This window comes from Trametes versicolor (genome assembly GCF_000271585.1).
Source record: "Trametes versicolor FP-101664 SS1 unplaced genomic scaffold TRAVEscaffold_13, whole genome shotgun sequence".
NCBI lineage: Eukaryota > Fungi > Basidiomycota > Agaricomycetes > Polyporales > Polyporaceae > Trametes > Trametes versicolor.
In genome coordinates, this window is record NW_007360333.1 from 1393712 (window position 1) to 1421240 (window position 27529).

Below are 27529 nucleotides of genomic sequence, written 5' to 3' on the forward strand. Positions count from 1 at the left end.
TCGCTGGGACCGGGGGCGCGCATTGGTCCTCCACGAGGACTCCGGGGGAAGCCGAAGCCGACCACCGCGATGCCCTCGCCGCCTCCAACCTCGGATGACAATACTGCTGCAAGCGATATTCAGTACCGTGCATCGTCTGCGGCCCACCTCTCCCTGAGCGACGCCTTGAACAACTCCTTTGCAAACACATTTGTGTCTCCATTTCGACCGGACAACACCCTTCTCGCTGGATCATCTAGCGGGCCGCCCAAGAGGAAGCGGGGCAGACCGCCTGGTAAGAGTAGCAGCCTCTCTGGGTTGGGGCCCATCATCTCTCAAGGAGCTCCCGGCTCGTCTCCGATACGGAAGGCAGCAGCTGTTCCAACTGTTTCTTCCCCTACTGCCGTGCTGTCTGCACCGGTAAAGCGAGGCCCTGGTCGTCCTCGAAAGCATCCGCTCCCTATTCCCTCTGCTACCACGCCTGCTCGCCCGACGCTTTCTGCAGGCCCTTCCAGCAGCTACAAGAAGCCGAGGCCCGCCCTCGCTAACGAAGACGAAGAAGACTCCTCCGATGCAGAAGCTGTTGCAGAGCAACTCTTGCAAGATGTCTCGCGCTCCCTTGAGCGTGCACCTACTTCCTCTCGACATAAGGAGAAATACGCATACCAGTCCGTGGACGTCAGCAATATCGCGCGCGCACTCGAGCGTCAAGCGGCAGATGAGGCGGAGAACCCTTCCGATACCGGTCACATTCCAGCACCTGAAGGGCCACCAGTGAAGAAGCCGCGGGGCCGTCCGCGCGGAAGTAAAAACAAGAGCACGCTGGAGCGCGAGGCTGAAGCGCGTGAGCGGCGGCTGGCGTCGCTTTCCTCTCCGCCCACTCGTATGGTAGCCGCGCCTGTCGCATCGACGTCAACTAGCGCAGGGCCCTCATTGGCACCGGTCCCTATCAAGCGTCCGCGGGGTCGGCCACGGAAGAGCGCTCCGTCTGCCAGTACCCTAGAGTACTTTGAGCCATTGCGGGACTTCGATGGCGATACCCCTACGGCTGGGCCTTCCACTCCAGCGCCGAAGAGAAGAGGGCGCAGCCGCACACGGGCCAATAGCGTCTCGGCAGTCCCTCATACCCCTCCTACACCTGCCGCTCCTCCCACTCCGTCGCCTTACTACCTCGACCTGAACACGATGCAGTGGAGACGCCGTACGCGATCCGCGTCCGCTCTGTCGACGAGACGGCGGACCTCCGCGTTGATTTCGGCCTCCGTAGGCGAGGCGGGCGATGTGACGGAGTACCAGACGATCAAGGCGTTGTGCGCGGCCCTCAAAGCGGCTTTGTCAGTAGCCGAGCCGAAGCTTGCCCAAGCGCCAGTACAGACCAGTGCGAAACGCAAGGGCAAGAGCAGGGAGAGAGGGAGGAGCAAGGGCCCGGCTGACGACGGACTGAAGGTCGCGCCGTCCGGCGTGCTTTTCGTCGCAGACGATGCGGATGACAACCCCTCATCTGGGACTTTCGTGTTCCGGGGCTCGTGGTCCGTCCTCGGAGACCCGAATGTCGCCCTCGACGATAGTCTGGCGCTGAAGAAGCTGCACGAAGTTGTGCTGGGAATGGGCGCGTGCGTCACTAGGTAAGTCTCATCCTACTGCGGACGTTTCTGTTTGGTAGCATTTCCGACGAGCTAATTGTTCCGAATTCGACAGGCTGGACCAGACAGAGTTCTCCAGAGATGCCGATGGGCGCACGGTCACAGTCAGTGTCCCGTGCTGCTGCGTCTCCACCCGTTCGGACGCAGCCGACGTAGCGGAGTGCGAGGGCGAGATGGCCGTGAGTGTTGCGGAAGGACCGCCTACGCGGGACTTCATTGGGATCGCGAAGGCGCTGCGGATGACTGTGATGGTTGTGCATTAGTATGCTGTTGACACCGGCTCGGTTGGCTTACGGATGAGCACGGTTATGCATGCAGTCACTTGGTTATGCACGGTACATGCATCTATGGCTTCTCCGCCGATCGCTTGTATATGATGTGTTCTGGAAGTACCATACCGCCGAGTTGCTAGAGGCTGAGGACAGACGTGGCTTTTCTGAACTCACAGCAAGGAAAGGATTGCGTAGCATGTGAATATGTATTACAACACTTGTAGTATGGTATCGAAAGCTCGAAAGCTACCCAAATGAAAACAGTCTACGCTAATAAAACAAAGTAAAGAAGCCAATTACAGCATCGTGAAACATGGGATGACCCCTGGGGTCTAGATACGGGTAATATCCTCTCTAAGATCGTTCTTCGCGTCAACGTCCGTCTGCAGCCTACACCCCCTCACATCCCAAACAGCAATGTCAACACAACACCCACACAAACCCACAAGAACATCGCGCCCGCGCCATGTACCCGGCTGGCGGCATTGGCGCCAGGGGAGCCCACCGCGGTCCAATCGCGCCACGCGGCGTACATCTCGACGACGAACGCCTGGCCCTCGGGGCTCTGCTCGCCCTCGATCCCAAACTGGTTTGGGTTCACGACGGGCGTGAGCCACATGTCGGATGTGAAGTGCTCCAACGTGCTAGCGCTAGTCGAAGAGCTGGCGGGGGCCGTCGCGGTGGACGAGGAGGAGGCGGAACTGGTGGAGTTGGAGGAGGGTGCGGAAAGTGCCTTGCGGCATTTCTCGGCATCGGGAAGGTGCGTGTGGATGCCAGCGAGGACCGCGAGGCGGTAGACGGTGCTGGCGAGGATCGCCGTGCTGGAAGCATCGTCAAACGACGAGCTGTCGTCCGCGTAGTTTCCAAATAAGCTGTTTGTGCGCTATACAGGCCCACGTCAAAACAAGCGCCATTAGGATGCGAAGTGAAGTAGCATACCAGATGCGGGTATATTCCGGTGTGGATCTCCGAGACCCAGTTAGTGAGGTTCTTTGCCTGTTCCTGCATGTTGCTCGAATATTGCGAGTGTTGGATGGTACCGAGAACCCGCAGCATGCCAGCAGCTGCCCATCCGTTTCCTGTAGTGTACCGCATTTTAGCGACGCATAGCGAGGACTCGGAAGCTTGCATGCTTACCTGTAGACCAGTGACCACTGTCCGTGTTGTCGCCCATCACTATGTGTTTCCACATACCGCCTGCGTCGTCGTCTACTAGGTATTGGCGATACAGACGGCATTGGTCGTATGCTTGCTGGACCAGGGATTGGTTCTGCGTGAGCACACCGTAGTACGCGAGGAAGGGTGGGACCATGTACACGAAGTCCGACCTAAAGCGAAGAGCAATACGCTGTCAGACAGTGCTTCGCCCAAACGGGAAGAGGTCCTCCCTTCCTCCGACCCTCACCGCGCCGGGCGGCCCAGCGAGGTCCGGCCCAGGAAGACTTCGACCGTTGAGTTGAATGTAAATCATGGACTCACCATAGTTGTAGCTGCTCCGTCCGGTGCGAGATAGCCCCGTCGCTTGTCTTGGGCACCTTCTCCAGCAAGAACTCCAGCTGACTCGCCGCCGCTCCAGCATAGTCCTGCCCATCCTGCGCCCCCGCTCCCGTCCAGTTCGCGAGCAGAACGGCTACCCCAATGCTTGGCGGATCGCCCGCTGCGCCGCCGTTCGCGTCCATCAGCGGCTGTGGGCCCTGCACATCCGCCTTCGTACGATTTTGAACGACCTCGCGCGCGATAGAGATGACTTCATCGAGAGAGGACGGAGCCTGCTGCGACGGGGGGAGGCCGTTGTTGCTGAGTACCGAGTACGAAGAGGTGTCGTCCTCGATGAGTGCCTGAGTGCGAGTGCCAATCTCCCAGCTTCGAATTCCAGACGCGTGTTTGAGAACGCGCGACCCGTGCGGCCTAGAGTAATGATGCTCACCTGTGTGTCGCGCCCTCCGCGAGACGGTCCTTGACCGCGCTCAGCTGATCGTCCGTCAGGTCCTGCGCGCGCGCACCCGGCGTTGACGTCGCCAGGAAGAAGCCGGCGGCAAGCAGGAGCGTCGATCGCCAATTTCGCTTCGTTTTCATCGGTCCCAGAAGCCCAGTGCAGTGTAGTGTACGAGGCTGATGCGAGACAGGATAGGTGTGGCAAGAAGTACGAGTTCACGAGTCCGGTGGAGCGACAGCGGGGAGTGGAGAGAAAGGGGAGGAGCCGGAGGTATTTCTGTGTTCTGTCAAGCGAGTGCGCGGTCGCGGCCAAGTCTTGGGGCGTGGGTGTGTTGCGATTTGGGCTGGACTGGAGCGGGACGTCGATGACGGATGATGTCGTCGGTTCCAGTACTAGTGCCCTATGTATGTCCGAGGGCCCACACGCGGCAAAGTCAAGCCAAGCGAAACATACCGGTCTAGAACGTTCATGTATTCAAGAGCAGTCTTTGTATGCACTATGCGCCCTCAGAGAGGAGCGCAAGCATTGCGCGGCGCACCCCCAAGACATGTCGTGAATCCGGATGAACGGTTGTATCAGGGCCGCAGGTGGCTGAAAGCGGCTGGAGGCGGCTGACCTTCCGAGGAACGCGCGCGAATGAACGATCGTCGGGCGGTCGAAACTGTCGTCATGTCAGTTCAGAAGAAACTTAGATTAAACGCCGTCCGTCGTGCGAGCTCTGCGAGCAGTAATATGCAGAGGATGAGTGGTGGAAAATATGTGCTGCTAAGTACGAGTCTAAGAAAGACCTGGTCATGTATTAATCATTCCGAGGCCTTGCACTCGCAAGGAACTCGCGCGCCTCCTCCCAGACCATCCGCTCGCGCTCCTTCCCCATAGCCTCACCGCGGCGGACCTCCTCAGCGTCCACAGCGTTCCAGTCGTCAAAGTCCGTGACCCGGCCCTCCCTCAAGCCAGCCTCAACCTCCGGCGGGAACGTGTCAGCCTCAACGTGCTTTGGCAGCACCTCGATCGCTTCCGCCGCCGGAGTGTCTTGCCCGCTGCCAGCCCCCGCATCCGACTCGCTTATCGGCGTTGTGTGTACGTCTTCCTCCGGGAAGTGGTCGCGCAGGATGGTGTCAGCCACTGCATACGCGTCCATCATGGTGGACACGAGCACCCCGCGCGCACCCGTAGCCGCCCAGCCACTCGCGTAGACGTTGCGGACAATACGACCGCCCGCATCGACGACCCGGCCGCTCAACGTACGCAGGTGGTTGAGGGAGGGATCGTACCAGGGCGCACTGGGCTCAGCGTGGTGCCCGAGGGAGGTGATGATAAGGTCGGTTTCTAGTGTAGACGTCTCTCCAGTAGGCACCGCGCGGTTATTCGGGTCGAGCATCGTGTGTCCCAGGGAGAGACGGGCCTTGTCCCCAGCCGCATTTGGGGTTGTGAGACCTGTAGGCGAGCGGAAAAAATCCAGCGACCACGTCTTCTTGGTTGTGCCGGGCTTATTGTTGGAGCCCTTCTGCAGGAGCTGGAGCGTGCGCGACTGCTGGCGAGTGAGCTTGGGACTGCCTTCTGGTACGGTCAGGTACGCTGGGTCGAGGGGAACCATAGACGCGTCGGGTAGGTTCATCATCTCGCGGAGTTCCTTCGTCGTAAATGCGGCTTGGAACGGTCCGCGGCGCCCAAGGATCGATACATGCTGCACGTTGGAGCGTTCGAGGACTTCCAGGACTGGCTTTGGCACGTCGTACTTGGCGAGCACGGAGGGTGGCGTTAGAAGCATCCGCGCAACGTCAAGCGAGACATTTCCCTGGCCAACGAGCGTGACGTGCGAGATCCGCTCGAGCGGAGGAGGTGTTGGCCTGGACGGGTGCTGTGTATACCAGTGCACGAGTGACAGCGCAGGGACACAAAACTGCGATGGGGGGAGGGCGGAGTGGAGAACGGGTACAGTGCAGCCAGTAGAGAAGAGCACATGGGTGTAGTGGGGGAAGAGCGCCTCGAGCGAGAGTGGCAGCGTGTGTGTGATCGGCGCAGGGATGCCGACGTTGACGTTGCCGAAGAAGCGGAGCCGTGGGTCTGCGGCGGCTTCTGCGAATTTGTGCGTGCAGTTCTATCGACCCCGAGTGTGAGTACGAGCGCGGTGCCGAAGGTGCTTAGACGAACCTTGACTTCAGGGTGGTCTGGAGCCACGCCATATCGCACCAGACCATATGGTGCCCAGAGACGGTCATACATATGGATTTTGAGCTGGGATGCCCTCGAGCTGGACTCGGGTAGGAGAGAAAGCAAGCGGGAGGCCACGTAGAACGCGGACGGGCCCCCACCCACAATTGCTAGTTTCAAGGGAGCCATTATTGTAGGATTTCCTCCTGGCATATTTGGTCATTAGCGACGGTGCATATGAACGGGGGATGTAAGGTTTTGAGCTTAGTGCAACGTTTTCTGGGCACACAAGCCTACGCTTTTTCGACAGCTACCTCACGTCATTCTGTACCGCGCTATCATACAACATTCAGATTCGTGGATCGCCTGCATTTTTACCTTTGCCATCCGGGATGGATAGGGTCTCAGGGAGTTAAAAAGAACTCACCGAATAGAGAATTAGCAGTTCGATTTCATCCTCAAGCGATACAGATTGTCGTTGTGGGTCCCAAGATAATTTGACTCTTGCTGAGCGGGCGGTTGCAAGAAACTGGCGTTCTCTGGCGGTTGTCATCAAGCCGAGCGCTTTCGGCAGAGCGTTTTCGGACTGGGCCGGCGATCGCCGGAGTTAGCGGCCTCTATTCCCAACCACCATCTCATTTCAACGTCGCGCCTGCTAGCCACGGTCTCAGCTATCATTGCACCACAGGCAATATGCAATTTACATAAACCTGTCGCTCAACAAGAAACGCATCGTCGGACTAGGACGCTTTCGCGGTGGTGATCGCATGACCGGATATTTATAACCACCACGCAGTTCACAGCGCACGCCACGGTGACCATGCCGCCACATGAGAAACACGTAGATGTGTATGATGGTCGTGCGCATGCAGAAAACTGGTCTCATTAAACGCATCGAAGTCTGTAGTCTAGTAAGTCTTCCGCCAATTCACTTCAGAGGTGTTCTAGGAAGATGTTGAAGTCACATATTCTACAGGTGAAGCATATGCGTACGTGCCTTCATCCCCTAGTGGACCCCGGTACAGGTACTTTAAAGGCTCAGTCACCAAACTTTTCGCTGTTGCTGATCGAGATCTCCGACCGGATTCGAACGCCAAGCCGAGTCGCGCCAGGGGAAGTCTTCCGAGGCATTATCGCGAAGCACCGTATTCTCCGAGGGCGCGCTGGAATGTCTACTTCTGAGTTCCGAATACCCAGCTTTGACCATGATTACAGTCGTAGAATTCCACGGCCAACGCGTGCTCGCGCTCGTATGACCCAATCAGGCATATCATACTGCTTCCTTTTCCATGCGGAGTCCAGCTGATCCTTGGAAGAAGCACATACCACGCTCTAACCTCCCACAGGCCGCAGGATCAGCCGCGCCTGGATGGTTGTTATCCCCGTACTTCGTCGCCGGCAGCTAATGGCGACCGAAGGGAACTCTAGTCGCGCGACGAGAAGGACGCAGTATCTTCCCATGGAACAGGGCACGGCCATGCGGCGCACTCGTTTTGTTTCTCCAGGGCTGCGTCGCTGCAATCTTTGCGCCATCCATTCCAACCTGGGATGATTGGATACAAATACTGGGGGAGGGCGCGATGTAGTGCGCCAGGCGACCACCCGTCGACGAGTCCTGGTTCCTCCTATCGGTCAGCTCTTTCGACGCGCCCTCAGATAACGACCCACAGACATGAAGCTCTCGTACAACTTCTTCAAGTCCGTTCTGCTAGCGGTGGTGTTCGCTACTGTCGTGTCTGCGGCTCCTTTCACGGGCAGCTTGAAGCACACTAGTACCCAAAGGCGCTCGATCGGTAACCTTGTTGTCGAGAGTTTCCACCCAGAGTCCTCGTTCGAGGCAAGTCAAATTTCTAATCTCATTGATAAGACTAGTCACTCACATTGTTCAATATTGTAGACCTTCGGTGTCGAGGGGATTGCGCACCCGCTCTCGGCTCGGGACGAGTTCGATGTCAAGGATGCGACCGTGTCCTTCGTCCAGTCCCGCCTCAACGTGCACCCCGACACCGTCGGCTTCAGGACAAGCTTTGAGAATGACGTCGCGCATCACGCCTTCGTGAAGCAGCAAGTCGTACGTGATGTTCGTCTCGCTTTGTCACCACTACGTTGACTGTGCTCTCTATGTGCAGAATGGCATTCCCATTGCCAACGCTGTTGCGAACGTGGCCTTCAACAAGGCGAACCAGGTCGTATCATTCGGTTCTTCTTTCGTCAACCCAAGTATGTCTCTACTTGGGTCAGCAACTTTTCATGTTCAAATACTGATAAACTGTACAGCCTCCGTCCCGTCGATTACGCCCTCTATCTCCCTGGAGGACGCGATTTCCACGGCTGAGAGCCAGCTCTCGGGCAAGTTCAACGAGCACCCTGCCACGCTCGAGTTCGTTGCGAAGAAGGACGGCTCGCTCGCCCTCACGCACGTCATTCAGATCCAGAACGACGAGACCGGCGCGTGGCTCGAGGCGTTCGTGGACGCACACTCCGGCGAGGTCGTCCAGCTGACTGACTTTGTTGCGAAGGCTTCGGTCAGTATAGCTCTGACTCACTTATGCGTGGGTGGCGTTTGACTTTTTTTATCGCAGTATCTCGTGCTCCCGATCACCAAGGAGATATTGACGGAGGGCTTCGAGGTCCTCACCGACCCGCAGAACCCCGCTGCCTCCCCTGATGGCTGGCACAGCGACGGCACGACGACCACGACCGCCACCGCGTACGCATCCCTCTCACTCTCTCTGCCTCGCCCACATACTGATCTCGCGGCGCAGCGGCAACAACGTTGTCACGTTCAAGGGCGCGCAGACGAACACGACCTCCGAGTCCTCGACCGGGCTCAACTTCGTCTTCACGCAGGACGCGTCCCAGGCGCCGACCGCGGAGGTGAATATCGATGCCGCGCGCACGAACGCGTTCTACCTTGTGAACACCGTGCACGACATGTCGTACGTCTACGGCTTCACCGAGGCTGCCTTCAACTTCCAGAACAACAACTTCGGCAAGGGCGGCGCGGGGAATGACCGCGTTACCGTATCCGTGCAGGACACCGCCGGGCTTGACAATGGTGAGATAAAGTGGCCCTGGCGGTTGTAGAAGGTGTATACTGACTGTGTGATACTTGCGCAGCGGACTTCGCTACGCCTCCGGAGTAAGCGGTGTCCTCGAGCGCACTGCATTTCGAAGTAGCTGACATGGGTCACTTCTCAGCGGTCAATCTGGACGCATGCGGATGTTCCTGTGGGACCACACCAACCCGCGCCGGGACGGTGCGCTCGAGAACGACATCGTCGTGCATGAGAACACCCACGGCATCACGAACCGGCTGACTGGTGGCGGAACTGGGCGGTACGCGCAGCCACTTGCATACTTAAAGCCTTGTAGCTGACGGATTATGTTGTAGCTGCCTGCAGACGACTGAGGCTGGCGGCATGGGTGAGGGCTGGTCCGATGCAAACGCCGAGTGAGTTTTCTGATCTTCTCCCGTATGGTGTCATGCTAACCGACACGTCAAAGATGGACGGAGCACAAGAACGCGACGATTGTGGACTTCGTCCTGGGCCAGTATGTCATCAACGACCCGGCCGGTATTCGCAGCCACCCGTACTCGACGGACCCGTGAGTTCCATATCACCTTACCAGGAATGCCTATGTTGACGATGTATGCTTTTTGTAGGGCTGTCAACCCTCTGAGGTTTGCAGCATGCGCTAAGTTCAGCGAAACTCAGCCACTGACGACGCACATCTGCACTACAGGTATTCGAGCCTACAGACGTTGTCTGAGGTTCACGGTACGCATATATGCCAGCCTTCGCCCGAATAACTCGCTTACTGTTGAATGACAACAGACATCGGAGAGGTCTGGGCGAACCTGCTCCACAACGTGTATGCTGCTCTCGTTGGTGTGCACGGCTTCTCGGACACAGCGCACACTGACCCAACGTAAGTGTCGGATAACGGTTACTCACGATACGCACAATATGTTGATTACTTGCTTGCGCAGGACCACCGGCGGTAACACTGTCTTCCTTCACCTCTTCCTCGACGCTCTTCCCCTGCAGCCATGCAACCCGACCTGTAGGTCTCCCATGTATCCTCATCTTTCACGATTCTGATTAGTCTTGCTAGTCCTGACGGCACGTAACGCATGGATCCAGGCGGACGCGAACCGCTTCGGCGGAGCGAACTTCTGCACGCTCTGGACGGCATTTGCATCCCGTGGCCTCGGTGTCAACGCTGCGAACCACCAGGACGACTCGACTGTCCCGGCTTCGTGCACTTAGAACGACGTGGACTTTGAGTGTCAAGCAGTTTGATAGGCGGAGTGTCGTTCATGTTACGAGTTGAGCGCAATGTACAGTAAACGACACAATGGAATGTACTATTATGTATTTTTCACTGGCTGTATGCGTACGGCAAGCTTTTATATCTATCTTTGTTTCCTCAGGTCGCGAACCGCCTAGGGTGGCCAATGTCCTCATTCGGCCGGTCACTCTTAGTTGCACAGCCACATTTCGACGTCATATTCAACTGGCGCTCTCCTTGCTCTCTGCACCTCCTCGCGTTGTCTCATGTGCTAGCGTTACTTCTACTCTAAACTCAGACGAGCATACAGGAACATAATCATCCAATAACCATGGTTCTTATTTCCTTCACCCATGGGGGAAGCCCCTGTGCCGCCGTCGACCTCCGCTCCAGAGCTGTCAATCGCGCGGCTTTACCCGTCTCCTAAACTTGTGAGCTTGGCACGTTTGTCGAGCGCGACCCAGGCTTGTTCTCCTCCACCATGTCCCTCCTCCCCCAAACACAACGCAAGGATTCTAGCCGGCCGGTCGTCCTGCTTGTGTACTTTTTGCGGGACAACTATGTGGAGACGACGGAACGCCGTCTTTATGAAAGCCTGCGCAACAACGCTACCCTCCTGGAGGCTCGGGACGCTCAAACAGCATTGCAACACTTGACAATCACTCCGCCTCCTCAAGTAGCCCTCGTTGCAGATGCAAACGTCACTGAAGCCGCGAACACGCCTCTTCTAGATGCACTCGTTGAGTATGCTCGGGGCGGGGGCAGGGTCATCTTCGGCGTACGTTTCAGCGCCCATTTCCCCTACTTCGATGTCTCCCATTTCTTCCGCCGCTTCGGCATGCTCTGGGACCCCGGCAGGCTTTCCGACGCGACGTTCTACCTCAATTCTACTGGCCTCCCCCAGCCTCTTTCAGCAGACAACCTATTTCCCACATTCACTACACGCGCCCAACAAGTCAAGGATATTGGTACAGAAGCCGCTGTGTATCTTTTAACCCAGGACCCCGCCTCTGAGGCCAGTACGCTTTCCGTCGACGTGAAGAAGGAGAAACCCCTTCAGGAAACACAGTTCCCCGCGGCCTTCGCTCCTCTCGCTCTCGGGCATGTCGGCTACGTCGGTACTGTCAATGGCGGGCCAAAAGCGACACAACTGTTGCTGGAGATGTGTGGGGTGACAGTGATCTCGGCAAAAATTGGCCCAGAGACCTCCAGAGGCGCATATAACCACCCAGATGACTTGAACTTCGAGGGCCTGGAGCTTCTGCATCGCAAAACCAACCTTATTGGTTTCCCGCTTCCCTCAGAAGGTTCTCCGCAACTCAACGCTGAGCCAGGGCCATCGGGGACTACACAAACGAAGGTATGTTCGTTACGCTGGATTCTTGATGTTCGTAAACGGATTCAGCAAATGAATAGCCCAGCGTTAACGCCCCTCCAAAAGTACTTCCCACGGTCATCATCCTTCAGCTGGCACATTCGCCGGTCCCCCTACGCAGAACTCATACTCAGCTGGTGAAGGGCTTAGAGAAGAATTCAGTCCTTCGAATGGTTGCAAGCGGCGCTAAACTACTCAGACATCTGCGCACATCTCCTCCACCTCAAGCAGTTCTCGTTGCGGACAACGTAATCTGCCAACCCGCCCACGCCGAAGTCCTCACCAAGCTCATCGCATACGCACGGTCTGGCGGAAGGGTCGTTTTGGGGGCGTGTTTCTGCCTCAACTTGGATTACGCCCATCTGACACCGTTCTTCCGCCGTTGGGGCGTTCCTTGGGACGTCAGTTTTCCGGATCCCATTGAGAAGACGTACGCTCTCAATCCCACTGGCGTTCCCGCCCCGCTGTCTTCTGCTGCTCTATTTCCCATGTTCGTCGCGGCCACGCATCTCTTCTCCACCTCTCGCCCGGAGCACGTGGTATACGGCCGACTCACCCCTCGCGCTCGCGATCAAAGCCGAGGACCGCTGTACGATATCGCATTGGACACCTTCGCAGCCGGCTGGGCGCCGGTCGGACAAGGGTTTCTGGGCTTTGTGGGAGATGTCGACTGGGAACAGGCCCTTACTCGAATGACGATCGAGATGTGCGGGGTAACAGTTGCGCCGGGAGACTTGGGCGCCCGAAGCCTTGAGTTTGAGATCCCGGTCCCACCCCCGGAGCTAGAAATCCCCCTCCCTTCGCCGAATCGGCCGAGAGAAGTAGAGGTCATGTTCCGTGCAAGACGGCGCGCGGAGACGCGTGAGAATAGGATGAAAATCGGCGAGCAGCACAAGAATGAGGTGCGTTGGTAGAGCTTCCAGTCTCAGGCTCCAGGTTTCATCATCGGGACTACGCTTAACTCACTATACGCCAGGGCAACGTTAAATTCAGAGCTGGAGATTATCTAGGGGCAGCTTTGTGCTACCGAAATGCAGCAAAGCAGGATAGTCCGCGACCTGTGTACATGGCGAATCTCGCAGCGGCACTTTTGAAATTGGAACGGTACGACCTTTGGACTGTGATGTCATAAAGTCTAGCTAATCTGGTCCATGTACAGTTGGGACCTCGCTCAGAGCGCTGCAGGCAGAGCCCTGTACCACGACCCGAAGAACAAGAAGGCACGCTTTCGTCGCGCCATGGCGCGCAAGCATTTGAAGCGATATTACGGTGCCAAGCTTGGTGAGTTACTAGGGCCCATCATGTGCCTTACCTTTCGCAAGCTCTGTAGCTGACGCCGGTGTCCCTTAGACTTGCAGAAGTTTATGTACCTCGACATGACCAAGATGAACGAGGAAGGATTTCGCGAGTTCCAGATACTCGACGAGCTCCAGGCCCAAGGGGACGAGGTCGAATGGCCGCTCAACGCCGGAGAGGGCGAGGCCGATGAAGAGGAGGAGTGGGTGGAAGTGGAGGAGTTACTAGACCCTGAAGAGTACAAACGCGCCAGTGACGCAGGCCCGTGCAGAGAATACAACCACGAGGGCTGCTCGAAAGGCGATGAATGTCCGCGCGGACACACGCCAATGGAGGTGATAACCACTCGCGATGAGCTGTGAGTAGGTCACTTATCGCCCAACCTTTGATCTATACTGACCGGCACTTTCCATTCACATGCACAGTGGGCGCAATGTCTGCATGTACTGGCTCCTGGACACCTGTGAAAAAGGCGACGCGTGCGAGTACGCACACGACAAGACATATCTCCCTCCTTCCGGCTGGTGGACGGACGAGAAACGACAGGGCCGCATCCGTGAGCACATCGGGAGGATGGTCGCGCTGGCTGGTCGGCCGTATCCCGGAGTACGTCTTCTCATGGACCTGAATCCCAAGCCTTGGTTCTACGAGCCTTGGGCGCTGTATCCCTATGCTCCTACGACCGAGGAGAGGAAGGCGTGGGAGAGGCGGGGAAACTGGCCGCCGAAGAGCTACATCTGGGGCGAGATGTCGTACTATGAAGTTGACCCTAGCGATCCAAACGCAATCGTACGTGTATCAATACTTTTAGCCATGATCTGAACGCTCACTATTGATGCCAGGACCAACTCGAGAGCCGTAGACGCACTTATGATAATGCTTGAATGTCCAATGCCAGGTACTATTGCATCTTCTTCGCCAGCTTTATGCCATACTGTTTTTCTGTTCAGGACTACTCCACAGTTCTCGCGATGTCGTTACGAACTAAATTAAGTGGCATCCCGGTGTGGCCAATAACCTCATACTTCGACGCATAGCCACATTATCAACGACCTGATCAGTTCTCCTTCGTCCATCAATCGTTCATCGACATCGTCTCGAGCAGTGCAGGATTTCGACTGTCTGAGCACGGAAGAAGAGGAAAGCCCTATCCCCGAAAGGTCTCAGTAGGTCTCTATATCTTTTACTGCTGATTCAAGTAACGCTGAGCTACTAGAGCACCCTTCTTTTGTACTTCGTACGGGACAAGTATCTGGAGACGACGGAACGTCAGCTCTACGAGAGTCTGCGCAAGAACGCTGCCTTACTCGAAGCCCGCGACGCTCAGACCGCCTTACAATATCTTTCAAGCTCTCCTCAACCCCAATCTGTTCTCATTGCAGACGCGAGTATCACCGAGGCGGCGCACGGAGCCCTCCTAGACGCACTCGTCGAGTATGCTCGTGGAGGGGGCAGAGTCATCGTTTCGCAGCACACTTTCCCTACTTCGAAGTCTCCTCTTTCTTCCGCCGCTTCGGCATGCTCTGGGACGCCGGCAAACTATGCGACTCGACTTTTAACCTCAATCCCAGCGGTCTTCCTAAACCCCTTTCCAAAGACCGTCTAGCCACCACAATCACTACACGCGTTCAGCAAGTCGCGGACTCCGGTAGAGACACTGACGTTTACGTGTTAACGTCCACGCCTTCCCCTACGATAACACCTATCGAAAAAGACGAAGAGCCTTTACACTCCATGCAGTCGGATTTTCCTGTAGCCTTCGCGCCGCTTGCCAAAGGATTCGTTGGATATGTTGGAATGCTCAGCAGAGAGCCGGCGGCGACCCAGATATTACTAGAGATGTGCGGGGTCGAAGCGGCCTCTGGAGAAGCTGACCCGAATAGCTTAGTCGGAAAAACGAGCATCCGCCAGGCTGGCCCCATCCCGGGGCCGTCGGGGGCCACAGCAAAAGAGGTACGTGGTATACAATCCGTTGATCATTTTGTGTGGGCACAGTCGACTTATGTATTCGTGCCTCTGGCGTCGTTGTAGAAGCTCAAACGGCCGACAGTCCTCATCCTCTCTCTATCCAACAACCTTCCTATTGGCATAATGCACAAACAGCTGTTGAGTGGCCTGGAGAAAAACGCAGAAGTCCGAATGATCAAAAACCGAACTGCATTCTTCCAACATCTGCACGCATCTCCTCGTCCTCAAGCAGTCATAGTAGCGGACGCTGCGATTTGCGAGGAGCCTCGGCACGCAGACCTTGCCCCAAAACTCCTCGAGTACGCACGGTCTGGCGGAAGAGTTGCTTTGGGAGTGCAGTTCTGCTACTTCCTCGAAACCGACTGTACAGTGTCGTTCTTCCGTCTCTGGGGCGTTCCTTGGAGCTTGGCCATGCACCCCGTTGAAAAAACATTCGCGCTTAACCCTGACGGCATTCCCACACCATTGTCATCCGCCGCGCTCCTCCCCGCATTTACCGCGAATGTGCTTATAGTCCACGCACGCCCTTGCGATGACGCGGTGTATAGTCGTGTAGATCCGTGCGAGCCCGGCGATCAAGACCAGGGACTGCCATACGACATTTCAGTCGGCGTGGGTGCAGCCGCCTGGGCGCGCATCGGACAAGGATTCCTTGGCTACGTCGGCGATGTCCACGGGGAGCAGGCCTTTGCGCGACTTACGATCGAGATGTGTGGGGTAACGATTGGCCCTGGAGACCTTGGAGCCCGGGATATCTTCCGGAAAGATCTTGCATACGCAGGAGGTGACTTGGGGCAGCTCTCTGAGCCCGAGCCCGAAATTCCTCTGCCCCCTCCGGAACGCACCAGGGAGGTGGAGGTCGCACTTCGTGCAAGGCAGCGTGAGGCGGTGATTGAGGAGAAGCGCGCGAAGGGTTACAGGTTCAAGGAGGTACGTCGAGCATTAGTATTCATAGTAGATGTTGAGGATTTAACTGGGTCAAATGCTAGGGAAACAGCAAATTCAGGCGCGGCGCTTACCTGGGAGCAGCAGAAGCGTATCGAAAAGCGGCAGGATCTGACGGCCCACGTCCAGTTTATATGTCCAATCTAGCCGCGGCACTCTTGAAGCTGGAACAGTATGTGTTCAGAGAGCGTGTATGTATCGTGTAGGCGCAGGGCTGACGTGCCGCTGCCTTAGGTGGGACATCGCCCAGAGCGCCGCGAGCAGGGCGCTGTATCACGACCCAAATAATGTCAAAGCCCGCCTTCGTCGTGCCACCGCGCGGAAGCACCAGAAAAGATACCATGGTGCTAAGCTCGGTGAGAAACCGAAACAATTATCTCTTAGCAGTTCCCGACTGAGCCGGGCGCACTGGAGACCTACAGAAGTTCATATCCCTCGCTGAAAGCCCTAGCCTGAAAGAAGAAGGGATGGCCGAACTAACCATCGTCACCGCGCTCGAACGGCGGGGCGACGGAGTCGAGTGGCCGATTCTGGACCAGGCCGAACGACCGCCAAGAGTCTCAGACTGTCCAAGACGAAGACGAGATAGAGTTCGCCGAGTGGCCCGACAGCGAAGATTGTCGACACTTCGGTATCAGGGGCCCTTGCAAGGTGTACAACAAGAACGGGTGGTGCCCGAAAGGCGTCTCATGCCCGTATAGGCATGCACCGGTCTCGGAGAACGTCCGCGACGAACTGTAAGTATGTATCAACTCAACGCGCCGCTCCTGTACTTACTGCCCTGCTCGCGCAGCGGATGCAACGTCTGTCTCTACTGGCTCCTCTTGGATAAGTGCAAAAACGGCAGCGCGTGCGCGTACGCACACGACAAGACGTACCTCCCCACCTCCGGTTGGTGGACGAACGAGAAGCGGCTCAATCGCATCCGCGAACGCTACGCGCGGATAACTGCGGTGACAGGGCGGCCATGCCCACCCGAGTTCTACATCAGGGAGATGAATATCAAGCCGTTTGGGTACGAGTTATGGGCACTAGTCCCGTACGAACCGACGACGGAGGAGAGAAAAGCGTGGGAGAGGCGAGGAAACTGGCACGCTGATAGCTACGTTCTCGCCGAGATGGCGTTCTATGAGATCAATCCAAAGAGGCGCGATGCTTTGGTACGTACACGATACGTTAGTAGTTTCACGCGTTCTAGAGTGCTCGCAACGAAGAAAAGGATGCGCTGGAGGAGAGGAGAAAGTTCTACGACAATGCCTGAGCTCACCTTGAGGCCCGGCTGCAGACTCCTGAGGTCGCTCTGTACCCCTAACCCCGATCAATTAAAGAATCTAATCTTATCTATAAATGATGTAGCTTACGGAGCGGCTACAAGTACACACCGGCTCCAGGTTGTCCTCGTCCCACATCGTTGCCCTTGACTTGTCTTCGCTGGTAGTCGACAACTCCTCCATGTCACTCGCAGCTGTACCGACTGAAGTTGTAGAACTCATTCTGATATTTGCAGCGGCAGCCAACTCCCCACAAGCTATATCGGCGTTCTCGCAGACATGTCGAGCCCACAAGGAACTAGTGTATGGCGCACCCGACTCCCATCTTTGGAGAGAGATCTTCCTGGCGACGTTTGACGACCCTCGAGAGTCGGGAGGAGGCCCAGGGTGGCACGACGCCGTCGCCTTGAAGCGCACGCGTCCGCGAGACGTGCCGTTCGACTGGGGTGCAGAATACCGCAAGCGTGTCTGGGCGGCGCTCTACATCGCGCGACAAGTCGAGTCGACGTCGCTGAGGCAGGAAGACCTCGAGGAGCTTGCTGACCTTGAAGAGGTCCGTCGCACTCTCCCTGCGCTCGACGCCCTGGTCTCCGTCGTACAAACCGCGAGTCCATGCCCGCCCTCCTTCGTGTTCTCCTTCATCCCGACGCCCGGCGAAGACCCAGAGAGCCGCCTCACCGTAGGGGCCACGTACCCAACATTCCCGCCACTTCCCCAGGCAATGCAACGAAACATAGCAAGCAGCATCTCCTCGGTCGGTCCGTCGTACGCCGGCAACGGCAGCCCGAAGACCCTCGGGGGGCGCAACATTGCCTGGCTCGGCCAGGCGCTCACACACGGCTACCCGCCCGCCGTGACCGCACGCTTTTCAGCGAACAAGTGGGAGGGCGGTGTAGCGGGCCAGTATCTGGGAGAGGATGAATTTCGCGAGATGCAGACCGCGGGCCGCCTCATCGCGTGCACGGGCTTCATCCCGATCCCGCACAACGCGGCTCCACCGACGTCGCCTGTAGATGGCCCGCTACCGCACCCGCCCGCAGCGTCGTACTTGTCCGAGGAGGCGCAGAGGAAGCGCGCGCGGAAGCTGGCGCGCATGCGCGTGTACAATATGCGCTACCTGGAGCGTGAGCGACATTGGGGCCCATTCTTGCCGTGCGAGGACAGGAAGGTGCGCCCAACTGGCGCGCCGATTGACGACGAGCTTCTGCAGCCCATTCTTGCCCTCTTTCGCCTACCAGGGCACGACGACGACGCCGAGGAAGGTGCAGAAGGGGATGACCACGATCATGACCACGCGCACGACCACAACCATGATTATGACGAGGAAGACCAGGATGAGGATGAAGATGATGAGCTTCAAGGTGACGATGCGGCAGGGGAAGGGACCACCACCCCACCAGGCGCACCCGGGCCGCCAGGGCGCTCCTCCGAGCCACTTCGCTTGCCATCCCCGGCGCAGCTACGCCCAGACTGGGCATATCTCGCCGCGGTGCGCACGCTTGTCGAGGCGAATCTGCGTGAGGCGTTTGGGGGTGCAGACCTGAACGGACTGTTTTCCCTTGAGGGCCTTCGACCGGGGAGCGCGCCGTGGGATGCTAGTCTTTACGCCCCTGCCACGGCAACATACAACGTGGTGGATAGCGGTAAAGGGAAGGGCAAAGCGACCGACAGTGACACAGAAGAGGTAGACGGATGGGATTGGGCTGGCGTCGCAGGAGTTTGGAAGTTAGTACTCGACTGACCGCATATGGTCACCAAAGCACTAACAAACTCGACATAGGCGCTGTGTATGTTGGATGGACTACCGAGATCTAATACGTACGTCCCTTTCTTCACATACACTGCTCACGCTCACACGTTCCCCCTTTATAGTGCACAACGTAATTCGCGCCCTTCTATAAGTCTCCCACTGGGCCATTGCCAACTAACGAAGTTCTTCATGCAGCTCTCCGGCGAGTTCGACGACTCGCGCATGGGCGAGGCCGTGCGCCTCGTCGGGATGACGCTCCGCGTGGAGCGCTATTCGCCCTCACTCGTGCCCGGATATGAACACCTGCCCACTATTCACGTCGTCGGCCAGTCGGATGGTGCGTCCATCATGGGCCCACCGCGCCGCATACACGGTACAGTAGGAGTCATCGCGGACGGTAGCGTGCGCTGGATGCTGGTGAGTGCCGCACTTGCATCTATACCCCATGTTGTGAGAGCGAGAGGGCTTACCTGCGATACAAGCAGTTCTCGTCCGTGGAGAGTGCGGAGGTTGATGAGTGGGTTTCAGAGGGTGTCCAGGTTGGCGGCGTTGGGTCCGCGATGGGCTTCTTGGGGATGTGGACAGGAGCGCAACATGAGCGTATGGATCCACTGGGTAAGACGTCGCTGCTTTGATTGAGTATTAGCTGACGTATTCTCGTAGGCCCGTGTTGGGCGTGGAAGGTCGGTTGAAGTCGGGTCTGAGGGACTCGTTTATCACGCATCTTATCGCTTTCGCTGTTTTGACATAACGGTGTGTTCGCTTTGTTGGATCAACCTCGTTAAACGCTGTAGGCGTGTGTACGATTACGGTGATGTACAAGGAATTGGATTAGATTCCGCTTGGAAGCGGTAGCATAGCGGGGTAGTATACAACGCAATATTGGCATCGCGCGCAGTGTATAGTCGTGTGCAGCAAAGTTTTGCACACAATGGCGATTATAAAGTGCAGCAAGCCTCATCACAGTTTCATTGAGACTTGCAATAACTTGGTAAAGCTCGATAAGCAGGGAGAAAAACGTTCCGACACGGGGAATCGAACCCCGGGCTATCGCGTGAGAGGCGATAATGTTAGCCACTACACCATATCGGATTGCAATGGTAATTAGCCTTTCCATACCATATCATCGTTGTCAGACTCGCTTAAGCTTATTTGAAGCTTCGAATTCACGATCACTTTGCCGTCCACCTCCTCCCGGGTCCCAACTTCTCCTCCTACTCCGCCTACCATGGTCCGCCTAATCACGCACAACCTGCTCGCATGCCACGCCAAAGGCTGCACGACGAACAACTTCCCGCTGCAGTTCCAGGACGCCGCCGTCGAGCTGCGCGAGGCCGAGTTCAACGCGGACTTCCTCCGCGGCTTCCTCCCCCGCCTCGAGTGGCCCGCGCTCGTCGGCGCCGCGCGCCAGGTGCGTTTTCATTCTACCCCGTATGTTTCGCGCAGAATCTTGCTGCTGACAAGGGGGTGCGGCGTGCGTGCAGCTTGGGGACACTTCGTTGCCCGCGGAGCAGCCGGAGATGGTGGACGATGAGTTTCTGCAAAAGTTGCACCATGTTCTGCTCGAGGTACGTCACATTTTCGCGGTTAGAAGCTGGAGGCGGGCGACCGCTTACCAGTGCTGTCGGTGCGGCAGATGCACGTCGAGGAGGGCGCGATGGTGTGCCAAAACTGCAAGCATGTGTACCCGATCTCGAATGGGATCCCAAACATGGTGCGTATGATACACCCTCCGCCTGTGAAGTCGCGCGCGTGCATACTCATCCCATGAACACAGTTGCTCGCCGAGCATGAGATCGGCTAAGAAAACAATGACGATCACCGTCCACAAAAATTCTTTCCGCGTGCACCATGCGATCGCAGATCTTCTCGACTGCTCAATCCTCACTGTCTACGAAGGTGCATAGAGCTTTTCGGGCAAGCAAGCAGACACTAGCATGAGAATAGTCAAGAAGGGAGTTGAGCATTGATATACACCACCAACGCAACGACATCCACAACCTCCGCTACGCCGTACTACCGCGATCCACAAGCTGTTAGTAGTGATTAATCTACAAGAAGCGCTGGATATCCTCCCAGCACCCGCCGAAGCGCGTCTACCGTCTACTCTAACTATCTAACAAGGTCTCTCTCGACTCTCTAAGATCTACGTGGGGAATGGGTCGTGGCAGGGGGACATTACACGAACGCGACTAGATCAGAGGGAGGAGGGGCACGATCCGACAGCGAGACAGACGGGGAGGTACGTGCTCGGCGAAAGATCAGACCCTCCGGGCCTGCCGTCAGTGCGACAGCTGCTCAGTAGGGGAGGGGGTGATCAGAATCACGGAAGGGGGCATCAGTCAAGGCGCCGCTTCTTGCTCACGTTGCTGTTGGCCTCGGAGGCGTTGGAGAAGTACTCGAGCGAACCCTTGGGGTCCGCCTTGATGGTCTTGCTGCCCGCCTGCCAGTTGGCGGGGCAGACCTCGCCGTGCTCGTCCTGCAGAAGAGCTGGGTAAGCATACGGATAACAACTGAGCTAACATAAGAAGACGTACGGTGAACTGGAAGGCCTGGACGAGACGGATGGTCTCCTCAACGGAACGGCCGACGGGAAGGTCGTTCACGGTGATCTGCCTATTGACAAAGGATTGTTAGTAAACCAACCGAACGCTCTCTAAAGGGCGTCCATACCTGAGAGTACCCTTGGGGTCGATCAGGAAGAGACCACGGAGAGCGATGCCCTCCTCCTCAATGAGGACGTTGTAGTCGCGGGCAATCTTCTGGTTCTTGTCCGCGATCAAGGGGAGCTTGAGGTCGGGGCCGAGACCACCCTGCTTGCGGGGCTGGGTCGCCCACGCAAGGTGGGAGAAGTGGGAGTCGGTGGAGACGCCTGCGAGGATAGCCTCAGGGTAAGATGCGTCTAGACACACGCGCAGCCAGCAAACTTACCGAGGACGGCGGTGTTGAGCGCCTGGAACTGGGGGAGCGCATCGTTGAACGCGAGGATCTCCGTCGGGCAGACGAAGGTGAAGTCCCTGTGGCACAGACACGCGCTGTCAGCACGCGGCATGCTCGTCACTTTGCCAGCGGGACTTACAGAGGGTAGAAGAAGAGCACAACCCTAGCGCGTCCGCGGTGTGAGCTGGCTGCACGGGTATCAGAACGCGGTCTAGAGCAACGCACCACTGGCCGAGGAAGTCAGAGAGGGCGATGTCCTTGAACTGGCTGTCGACGACAGCGGTGGCCTTGAAGGCGGGGGCGGGCTTCTGGACGGTGGCGACCATGATTTTGGATGCAAACGGAGGAGAGTGGCGGAGACAGATAGAGCAGGTGCTAAGGACAGACGCGCCCGCGCCCGCCAATATTTGTAGCGGCCTCGCGCGTTCTTTGTCATTATTTGCGTGCTCACGTGCACTGCTTACGGCTGGCGGGCGTGACTGCAGGCGCCCGCCGAGAACGGTTTAGCAGCAGGCGCGCTTTCCAAGCACCCTCTGCTCCCCCGGCCGAACGTTCGACTTGGGCGGGCGGGAGATACGCGCAGGAGATGTCGCAGATACACGTCATTTGTTCTCGCACCTTCGCCGCGATGCAGCAGACGCGATGGGCCAGAGGAGGCACGGTCCTTCCAGATCCCGGGAAACTCCGGGGGGACAAGAACCGGTCGAGATAAGTACAAAGACTGCACATCTTGCACAAAATTCACGTAGAATAATACAATTTGAGTAGCAAAGCCGAATGTCTCTTCAACGATTCTCTATGGCGGCCGTGTAACATCCGCCGTTTCGATAGACTCCACCCGATGAAGCGGAAGAACCATCGCACGTGCATTGCTTTGTGGTACACGCTCGCGCAAACGGGTCATCGTGAGTCAGGCGGGTTCTCCATGAGCAATAAAAAGCATTGGAGAGGTGGTACGACACTCGTACTCCGAAGTATTCCGATGGTACATGTCGCTCCAATGAGTATACGTCGAACTGCCGAATCGCACACCTAAAGCAAGTTACATATAGAAGGCCTACTTTCGTCTTTGTCTACGTGTCTATCCTTTTACTTCTGATTACCACCGTGTATCTTATTACAGCTACTTGTAAGCGTATATATGATCATCGGTGAAGAATTCGAAGTTCGGCACATACCACGTCTTCCCGCCAACACGTGACCGCGTGTCATTACGGCGCGTCGCGTCACCCTTCTCCTGCTTCGCGAAGACGGAACATTAAATGGCCATTATATGTGCAAGTCAGAGCTTATAAGACATGAGTCAAATGGGCGTTACGTTTTGTCAGCGTAGACTCGTACAACAGTACAAGGCATTTGACCTTCTTCAAACGCGTACCGTCGCAGTCATCCGGCATACTGAGACTGAGAGTCCAGCCGGATCCCGCCCTTTCCACTGGCGACCTTTCCCCACCGCAGGCAGCCGCACACACACTCGTACACAGCGACCCGAACGTAAAACCAGATGCAGTGATATATTAGTCGTTAGATAGCAGAGAGCGACCATGCAGGAACCGATGTAAGGAGCTATTATACTTGCGTGCCGCGCCGCCCGCACACCCGCGCGCGGCCGATGCGACATGTACAGACACGAAGCAGAGCACGGGCGAGCGCCCGATCTACACTAAGCAATGGGAGTCGGATGGATGGGGCGGATCACAGTGGCAGAGGGAGACGGGCGAGCAGCAGAGCGGGGGATCGAGCGCGATAAGGTAGGGGACTCGGGACTCGGGACTCGGGACGTGGGAAAAAGAATGTGGATGCGGGCGGGCGTGGGCGTAGGCGAGGCTGGGGCGGGATGCAGGGGCCGCACGGCGGCAGATGGTCAAGGCGGATGGTGGATGGCAGATGGCAGATGCAGGGACAGGGCGGCCGTCGAAAACAACAGCACGCTGCCGTAGACGCTGAGGACGTAGGGCGAGGTTCTCCGAAGCCTACACCTGCGTGTACCCCACGAACTCAAACGGTGGGAGCCCGAACGCAGCCTCTTCCGGACTGCGCGGCAGCACCGTCCACTCTGCGCCCGACAGGAACCACACGCGCCGGAGGGTCGGGCACGTCTTGCTCCAGAGCGCCAGGTGCGCGCGCTCGTGCACGCGCGGGAACGGGGTGTCCAGCATGCCCCCTGACCGGCCGCTTCGCGCAGACACCGGCGGGAACGCGGACGAGAAGGACGAGATCGAGGTACGCGCCCCGGCGGAGAGCGGCGGCGACGCGGGCGGCAGGGGGAACTCCAGTAACGGCGAGGACGGGAACGGCGGCGGTGAGTCGCGCAGAAGCCGGAGCGTCTGCAGATGGCGGAACCGCCCGAGCACGGAAAGAACGAGCTTGTACAGGGTCTGTAAATAGCCAAACCTTGCCGTGAGACACGCTCTCATACACGGGCAGAAGAGAAGGAAGGAGCGTACCTCGTCGTCCATGACCCAGTGTATCTCCAGGGTCTCGACGAACTCGCCCAGCTCCGCGCCCGCGGCCATGACGACGCGCTCGAGCGTGCGCGAGTCGATCTTGGTCGACACCGGCCTGATAGTAACCGTGCGGAGCGTCTCGCGCGCCGACGCGAGCGCGGACATGATAGCGGATGGCCGGAGGCCGTCATAGAGCGTATCCTGGATCGGGAGTTTCGCGCTCTCCAACGGCCGCCCGGGCGCGAGCGCAGCAGCTAAGACTACAGGACCGTGCACCTTGCGCAATTTCGGGAGCACAGTTGGCGGGATGAGGGAACATGATGGTGATGACGATGACGATGGAGATGAGCAGTTGGAAGACGTAGATGAGGTCGGGGCAGCGGCGTCAGATTCATGAGTCGGGGTATCAGGCGTATGCGGGGTATTAGGCGCGGAGGTGTCTGGGAGGGCTGGGAGTGCGGGGAGGACGAGCCGCGGGAGCGAGAGCGCGGTGAGCTCCGGGTGTCGCGCAAGCCATGCAACGAGCGCGTGGAACTCGGGCCCGGATATGTTTTTACAGAGCAGCGCGAGACGTTGCAGGGAGAACGTCGTATGGGACAGTATGCGGACGTCGAACCGGGGGAGCGTAAGCGCGCGCAGCCCGTCCATGTTGTTGAACGCGATCGCGAATGTGACCGTCGCGAACGACGTCGAGTCGTCGGGCGGCGGGAGCGTCCGGCAGGCGAAACTACGGACGAGCGCGGCGGTCGGCCGGCGCGAGGCGAGCGATGCTATGCACTGCGTCGCACGCTCGTCGCTCACGTCGCGCAGGTCCAGGTTTTCATACAGCGCACGCAGCGCCGCATGCGAAAATGTTTTCGACACCTGTGCGAGCGCGACGACGTCCGGGCGGGGCGCATAGGAGAAGGCGACGAACAGGAGGTCGGGGGAAACGCGAGATACGGCAGGGGTGTGTGGTACGGAGCTGGTACTCGCCTGCGCCTGCTCATTTGCCTGTGCCTCCTCCCGGGCCATGGCATCCCGCCACCGTGCGGCCTGAACGGCTGCGGGTAGGCTGATGCTGCGTTTCCTCGTGTGTGGTGGACATGGCTCCTCGATATCCTCGCGCTCTCCTAGCTCGCTGGCACGCCGTCCGAGGCCAGTGGGCATGCGGATGTCCAGCGACGGCGCAGGTGACGGCGACCGACTCCGCCAACGTCCGAATGGAACGCCCACATTACTTATGGGCGCATGGGCGAGGTTCGAGGTCCGCGACCTGGTCGACAGCTTCGCAGTGAGCTTGGAGAGGGGCGAGGAGAGGTTGATGTGCCTGCGGATGATAGATGGCGGCTTGTCGACGGAGTGAATGGAACCCGTGGCGGCGAGGTTGCCTGAGTCCTGGAGCGGCGTCTGTGCGCGGCGGCGGCGTGAAAGGAAGGACATGGCGGTCAGGGCGGGGTGGGGGACGAGGGGGACGACGAGGGCATGCACCGGCCTCGCAGGCCTTTGGGTGGTGGTGGTGGTGTGGGGAGGAAAGAGGGCTGGTGAAGGATGTGCCCGCACGCCGCCCGAGAAGCGTCGGCAATACCGTTAGCGGGATGCCATCGGTACCCGCGGGCCATCGCGTGCACCGAGTCTGCTCCGATTCCTCACTCGTGAGTCGTCGAGCCCGATGTCGCGCTCGAGGAAATTTCCTCATGCTTTGCAGCACTGTTCATCGTTTATGCGGGCCTCATCGAGCGGCGTAGCTCGCTGCGCCGCGGGTTGGCCATCGCGCTCCTGTCCCTCTCTTCTCATCTCCGTTCAAAACCCTTCCGTTGCCAACGCAATCTTCGTGTGCCTCTCCTCTCAGATGGCGGGGGTTGCCAAATTCTGTCCGCTCCAGGGATAGTCTGTTATATTTGAGATCCGCGAGCGCACGATGATGATGATCAAACCCACTAGATAAGATTTGTGCCGGCACTGTGATCGCAGGATCGGGAACCAAGTAGAACAAACCACCACCTGCGCAGGAGCAGAGGTTGAGCAGAGGACATGGGATCAGCCTGCTGGGGTTCGGCGGGGAGGAGGAGACCCACGAGGAGGAGGTGCGTCATCAATTCATATTTTACCGAGCCGCTTTTACGGCACTCACCGGACCATGTGCTTTTAGTACGAAACTCCTCGGCAGTCTTCGCAGGTGTACATATACTCGCGTCCCGAACGAACCCCAGTGCAAGTCTGGAAGCAAGGCTGACCCGTCCGATGACGATGAAAACCACATGGATTCCGGTGGTGCTTGGTTTTCCTCGATCGGCGAGAGCACAGGCAGAATGCTCTCGCGATCGGGAAAACATGTCAACTTTAATATGTTTACCGGCCGGCGGCGAGCCGTTCTCAAGACTGGGGTATCCATCATGGCACAATATGGTGGAGAGAGCATCCATGAGGTTTGAAGCCTGCAACTGTGAGATGTGTAAATTACGGCGGATCATAACTTGAGGCATCGATTCCCTTATGCGGACAAAGGATTTGTGACGTTTTGTACTTCGATTTTCACTCTGAGGTAGCACTAGGTATCAGTCCGTAATTCCCTCATGCTAACGCGATCATATAGGTTCAAAACTGTTGTCTTGGTGCCTCGAGAGCCAGCAGCCTGATACCCACAGGTTATAATGGTAACTATAACTAGTTTCTTCTTGGACGCTGGCTCGAACACGGGCGGCGCAGAATTTGAGCCGAAAAGCAGTGCACTCACAGGAGGACGTAGTACAAAGAAGCCTGCGTGCAACCAGTCATATCGGCCCGCCGGTCAGCGTTTCAGTTCGGAGTGCCCCCCACAATCACGTACCAATGATGCATCTATCCGTTCTGCGAAGTCTCCTTTCCATGTCGAAAAGCCTCGCAACGTTTCGTGCGAGGCATCATGCTCTTTCGGCAAGTTGCACGCCGACAGAGTATCTTAGCATCCCACCCAGGAGTCCAGGACCCTGTTCGTCAACACCGCCCCCAGATCTCTCCCTTGTATCAATTCTGCGTCGTGCGCCGGCCATCTTCCATTCCGCGGTCATGACCGCTGCTGCTTGTCTGGTCCCAACAACCACTAAACGCTGTCCGTTTAGATTCGTCGGGACATTGATCACAGTTGCAAGAACATCACGTCTACAGCTGGCCATCTTCAGATGCTGTGTATCCGCCACTGTCATCCATGACATACGCGACGTCCGAGTCGCACGAGCGACCCGCCTCGCCCCCCGCTCCCAGCCCTCTTCGCCATACTCTCATACTCACCCACCCAC

General features: G+C 57.7%; 10 protein-coding genes and 1 non-coding gene across 11 annotated transcripts; 6 read left to right on the forward strand and 5 right to left on the reverse strand.

Annotated features, from left to right (window-relative positions):
• Positions 1–1768: 1768 nt before the first annotated feature.
• On the reverse strand, positions 1769–4063 carry TRAVEDRAFT_75146 (uncharacterized protein). The gene is made up of 5 exons (XM_008046250.1): positions 3822–4063; positions 3374–3757; positions 3032–3222; positions 2834–2973; positions 1769–2777 (listed from the first exon to the last, which is right to left on the reverse strand). Exons 1-5 carry the CDS (start codon positions 3968–3970, stop codon positions 2295–2297), a joined length of 1347 nt encoding a protein of 448 aa, XP_008044441.1. The 5' UTR covers positions 3971–4063; the 3' UTR covers positions 1769–2294.
• Positions 4064–4629: 566 nt separating this feature from the next.
• Positions 4630–6173, reverse strand: TRAVEDRAFT_53347 (FAD/NAD-P-binding domain-containing protein; the record flags this gene model as incomplete). Its single annotated transcript, XM_008046251.1, has 2 exons — positions 4630–5931; positions 5985–6173. The coding sequence occupies 2 exons, from the start codon at positions 6171–6173 to the stop codon at positions 4630–4632; spliced, it is 1491 nt and encodes a 496-aa protein (XP_008044442.1).
• A 1483-nt stretch (positions 6174–7656) lies between these two features.
• Positions 7657–10258, forward strand: TRAVEDRAFT_175022 (uncharacterized protein; the record flags this gene model as incomplete). The annotated part of the gene is given in 16 exon segments (XM_008046252.1): positions 7657–7808; positions 7852–7867; positions 7882–8055; positions 8114–8204; positions 8262–8509; positions 8567–8694; positions 8750–9042; positions 9105–9126; positions 9186–9323; positions 9379–9438; positions 9492–9593; positions 9652–9669; positions 9732–9766; positions 9824–9917; positions 9979–10052; positions 10104–10258. The coding sequence occupies 16 exon segments, from the start codon at positions 7657–7659 to the stop codon at positions 10256–10258; spliced, it is 1800 nt and encodes a 599-aa protein (XP_008044443.1).
• A 503-nt stretch (positions 10259–10761) lies between these two features.
• On the forward strand, positions 10762–11109 carry TRAVEDRAFT_135512 (uncharacterized protein; the record flags this gene model as incomplete). The annotated part of the gene is made up of 1 exon (XM_008046253.1): positions 10762–11109. A coding segment is annotated over one exon (348 nt), but the record flags the coding sequence as incomplete, so codon positions are not given.
• A 34-nt stretch (positions 11110–11143) lies between these two features.
• TRAVEDRAFT_31918 (uncharacterized protein) lies at positions 11144–13841 on the forward strand. The gene is made up of 7 exons (XM_008045862.1): positions 11144–11640; positions 11697–12557; positions 12632–12759; positions 12815–12936; positions 13006–13309; positions 13377–13740; positions 13794–13841. Exons 3-7 carry the CDS (start codon positions 12722–12724, stop codon positions 13833–13835), a joined length of 870 nt encoding a protein of 289 aa, XP_008044053.1. The 5' UTR covers positions 11144–11640; positions 11697–12557; positions 12632–12721; the 3' UTR covers positions 13836–13841.
• Positions 13842–14991: 1150 nt separating this feature from the next.
• TRAVEDRAFT_92044 (uncharacterized protein) lies at positions 14992–15681 on the forward strand (the record flags this gene model as incomplete). The annotated part of the gene is made up of 1 exon (XM_008046254.1): positions 14992–15681. A coding segment is annotated over one exon (690 nt), but the record flags the coding sequence as incomplete, so codon positions are not given.
• A 1593-nt stretch (positions 15682–17274) lies between these two features.
• On the forward strand, positions 17275–19772 carry TRAVEDRAFT_155714 (uncharacterized protein). The gene is made up of 6 exons (XM_008046255.1): positions 17275–18860; positions 18916–18953; positions 19008–19015; positions 19081–19302; positions 19368–19500; positions 19549–19772. The coding sequence occupies exons 1-6, from the start codon at positions 17317–17319 to the stop codon at positions 19575–19577; spliced, it is 1974 nt and encodes a 657-aa protein (XP_008044446.1). The 5' UTR covers positions 17275–17316; the 3' UTR covers positions 19578–19772.
• Positions 19773–19905: 133 nt separating this feature from the next.
• TRAVEDRAFT_t245 lies at positions 19906–19977 on the reverse strand. The gene has a single exon. It is a non-coding gene; the product is annotated as a tRNA-Glu (tRNA).
• Positions 19978–20113: 136 nt separating this feature from the next.
• Positions 20114–20689, forward strand: TRAVEDRAFT_135518 (Trm112p-domain-containing protein; the record flags this gene model as incomplete). The annotated part of the gene is made up of 4 exons (XM_008046256.1): positions 20114–20296; positions 20370–20453; positions 20522–20599; positions 20663–20689. 4 exons carry the CDS (start codon positions 20114–20116, stop codon positions 20687–20689), a joined length of 372 nt encoding a protein of 123 aa, XP_008044447.1.
• Positions 20690–21223: 534 nt separating this feature from the next.
• Positions 21224–22151, reverse strand: TRAVEDRAFT_135477 (thioredoxin-like protein; the record flags this gene model as incomplete). Its single annotated transcript, XM_008046257.1, has 6 exons — positions 21224–21364; positions 21423–21501; positions 21559–21757; positions 21817–21902; positions 21965–21988; positions 22051–22151. 6 exons carry the CDS (start codon positions 22149–22151, stop codon positions 21224–21226), a joined length of 630 nt encoding a protein of 209 aa, XP_008044448.1.
• Positions 22152–23336: 1185 nt separating this feature from the next.
• Positions 23337–25660, reverse strand: TRAVEDRAFT_155725 (uncharacterized protein). The gene is made up of 2 exons (XM_008046258.1): positions 24273–25660; positions 23337–24203 (listed from the first exon to the last, which is right to left on the reverse strand). The coding sequence occupies exons 1-2, from the start codon at positions 25419–25421 to the stop codon at positions 23799–23801; spliced, it is 1554 nt and encodes a 517-aa protein (XP_008044449.1). The 5' UTR covers positions 25422–25660; the 3' UTR covers positions 23337–23798.
• Positions 25661–27529: the final 1869 nt, after the last annotated feature.

Bases quoted from the DNA above. Each gene is read 5' to 3' on its own strand.
- TRAVEDRAFT_75146 (XM_008046250.1), bottom strand. From the start codon at position 3,970: ATGAAAACGAAGCGAAATTGGCGATCGACGCTCCTGCTTGCCGCCGGC. The intron at 3,758-3,821 runs GTGAGCATCATT...TGGAATTCGAAG, and splicing joins GCGGAGGGCGCGACACACAG to CTGGGAGATTGGCACTCGCA. The intron at 2,778-2,833 runs GTATGCTACTTC...GGGCCTGTATAG, and splicing joins CCGGAATATACCCGCATCTG to CGCACAAACAGCTTATTTGG.
- TRAVEDRAFT_155714 (XM_008046255.1), top strand. From the start codon at position 17,317: ATGTCACTCGCAGCTGTACCGACTGAAGTTGTAGAACTCATTCTGATA. The intron at 18,861-18,915 runs GTTAGTACTCGA...AACTCGACATAG, and splicing joins GGCGTCGCAGGAGTTTGGAA to GCGCTGTGTATGTTGGATGG. The intron at 19,501-19,548 runs GTAAGACGTCGC...GTATTCTCGTAG, and splicing joins TGAGCGTATGGATCCACTGG to GCCCGTGTTGGGCGTGGAAG.
- TRAVEDRAFT_31918 (XM_008045862.1), top strand. From the start codon at position 12,722: ATGGCGAATCTCGCAGCGGCACTTTTGAAATTGGAACG. The intron at 12,937-13,005 runs GTGAGTTACTAG...GGTGTCCCTTAG, and splicing joins ATATTACGGTGCCAAGCTTG to ACTTGCAGAAGTTTATGTAC. The intron at 13,310-13,376 runs GTGAGTAGGTCA...TCACATGCACAG, and splicing joins ATAACCACTCGCGATGAGCT to TGGGCGCAATGTCTGCATGT.
- TRAVEDRAFT_155725 (XM_008046258.1), bottom strand. From the start codon at position 25,421: ATGCCCACTGGCCTCGGACGGCGTGCCAGCGAGCTAGGAGAGCGCGAG. The intron at 24,204-24,272 runs GTACGCTCCTTC...GGCTATTTACAG, and splicing joins ACTGGGTCATGGACGACGAG to ACCCTGTACAAGCTCGTTCT.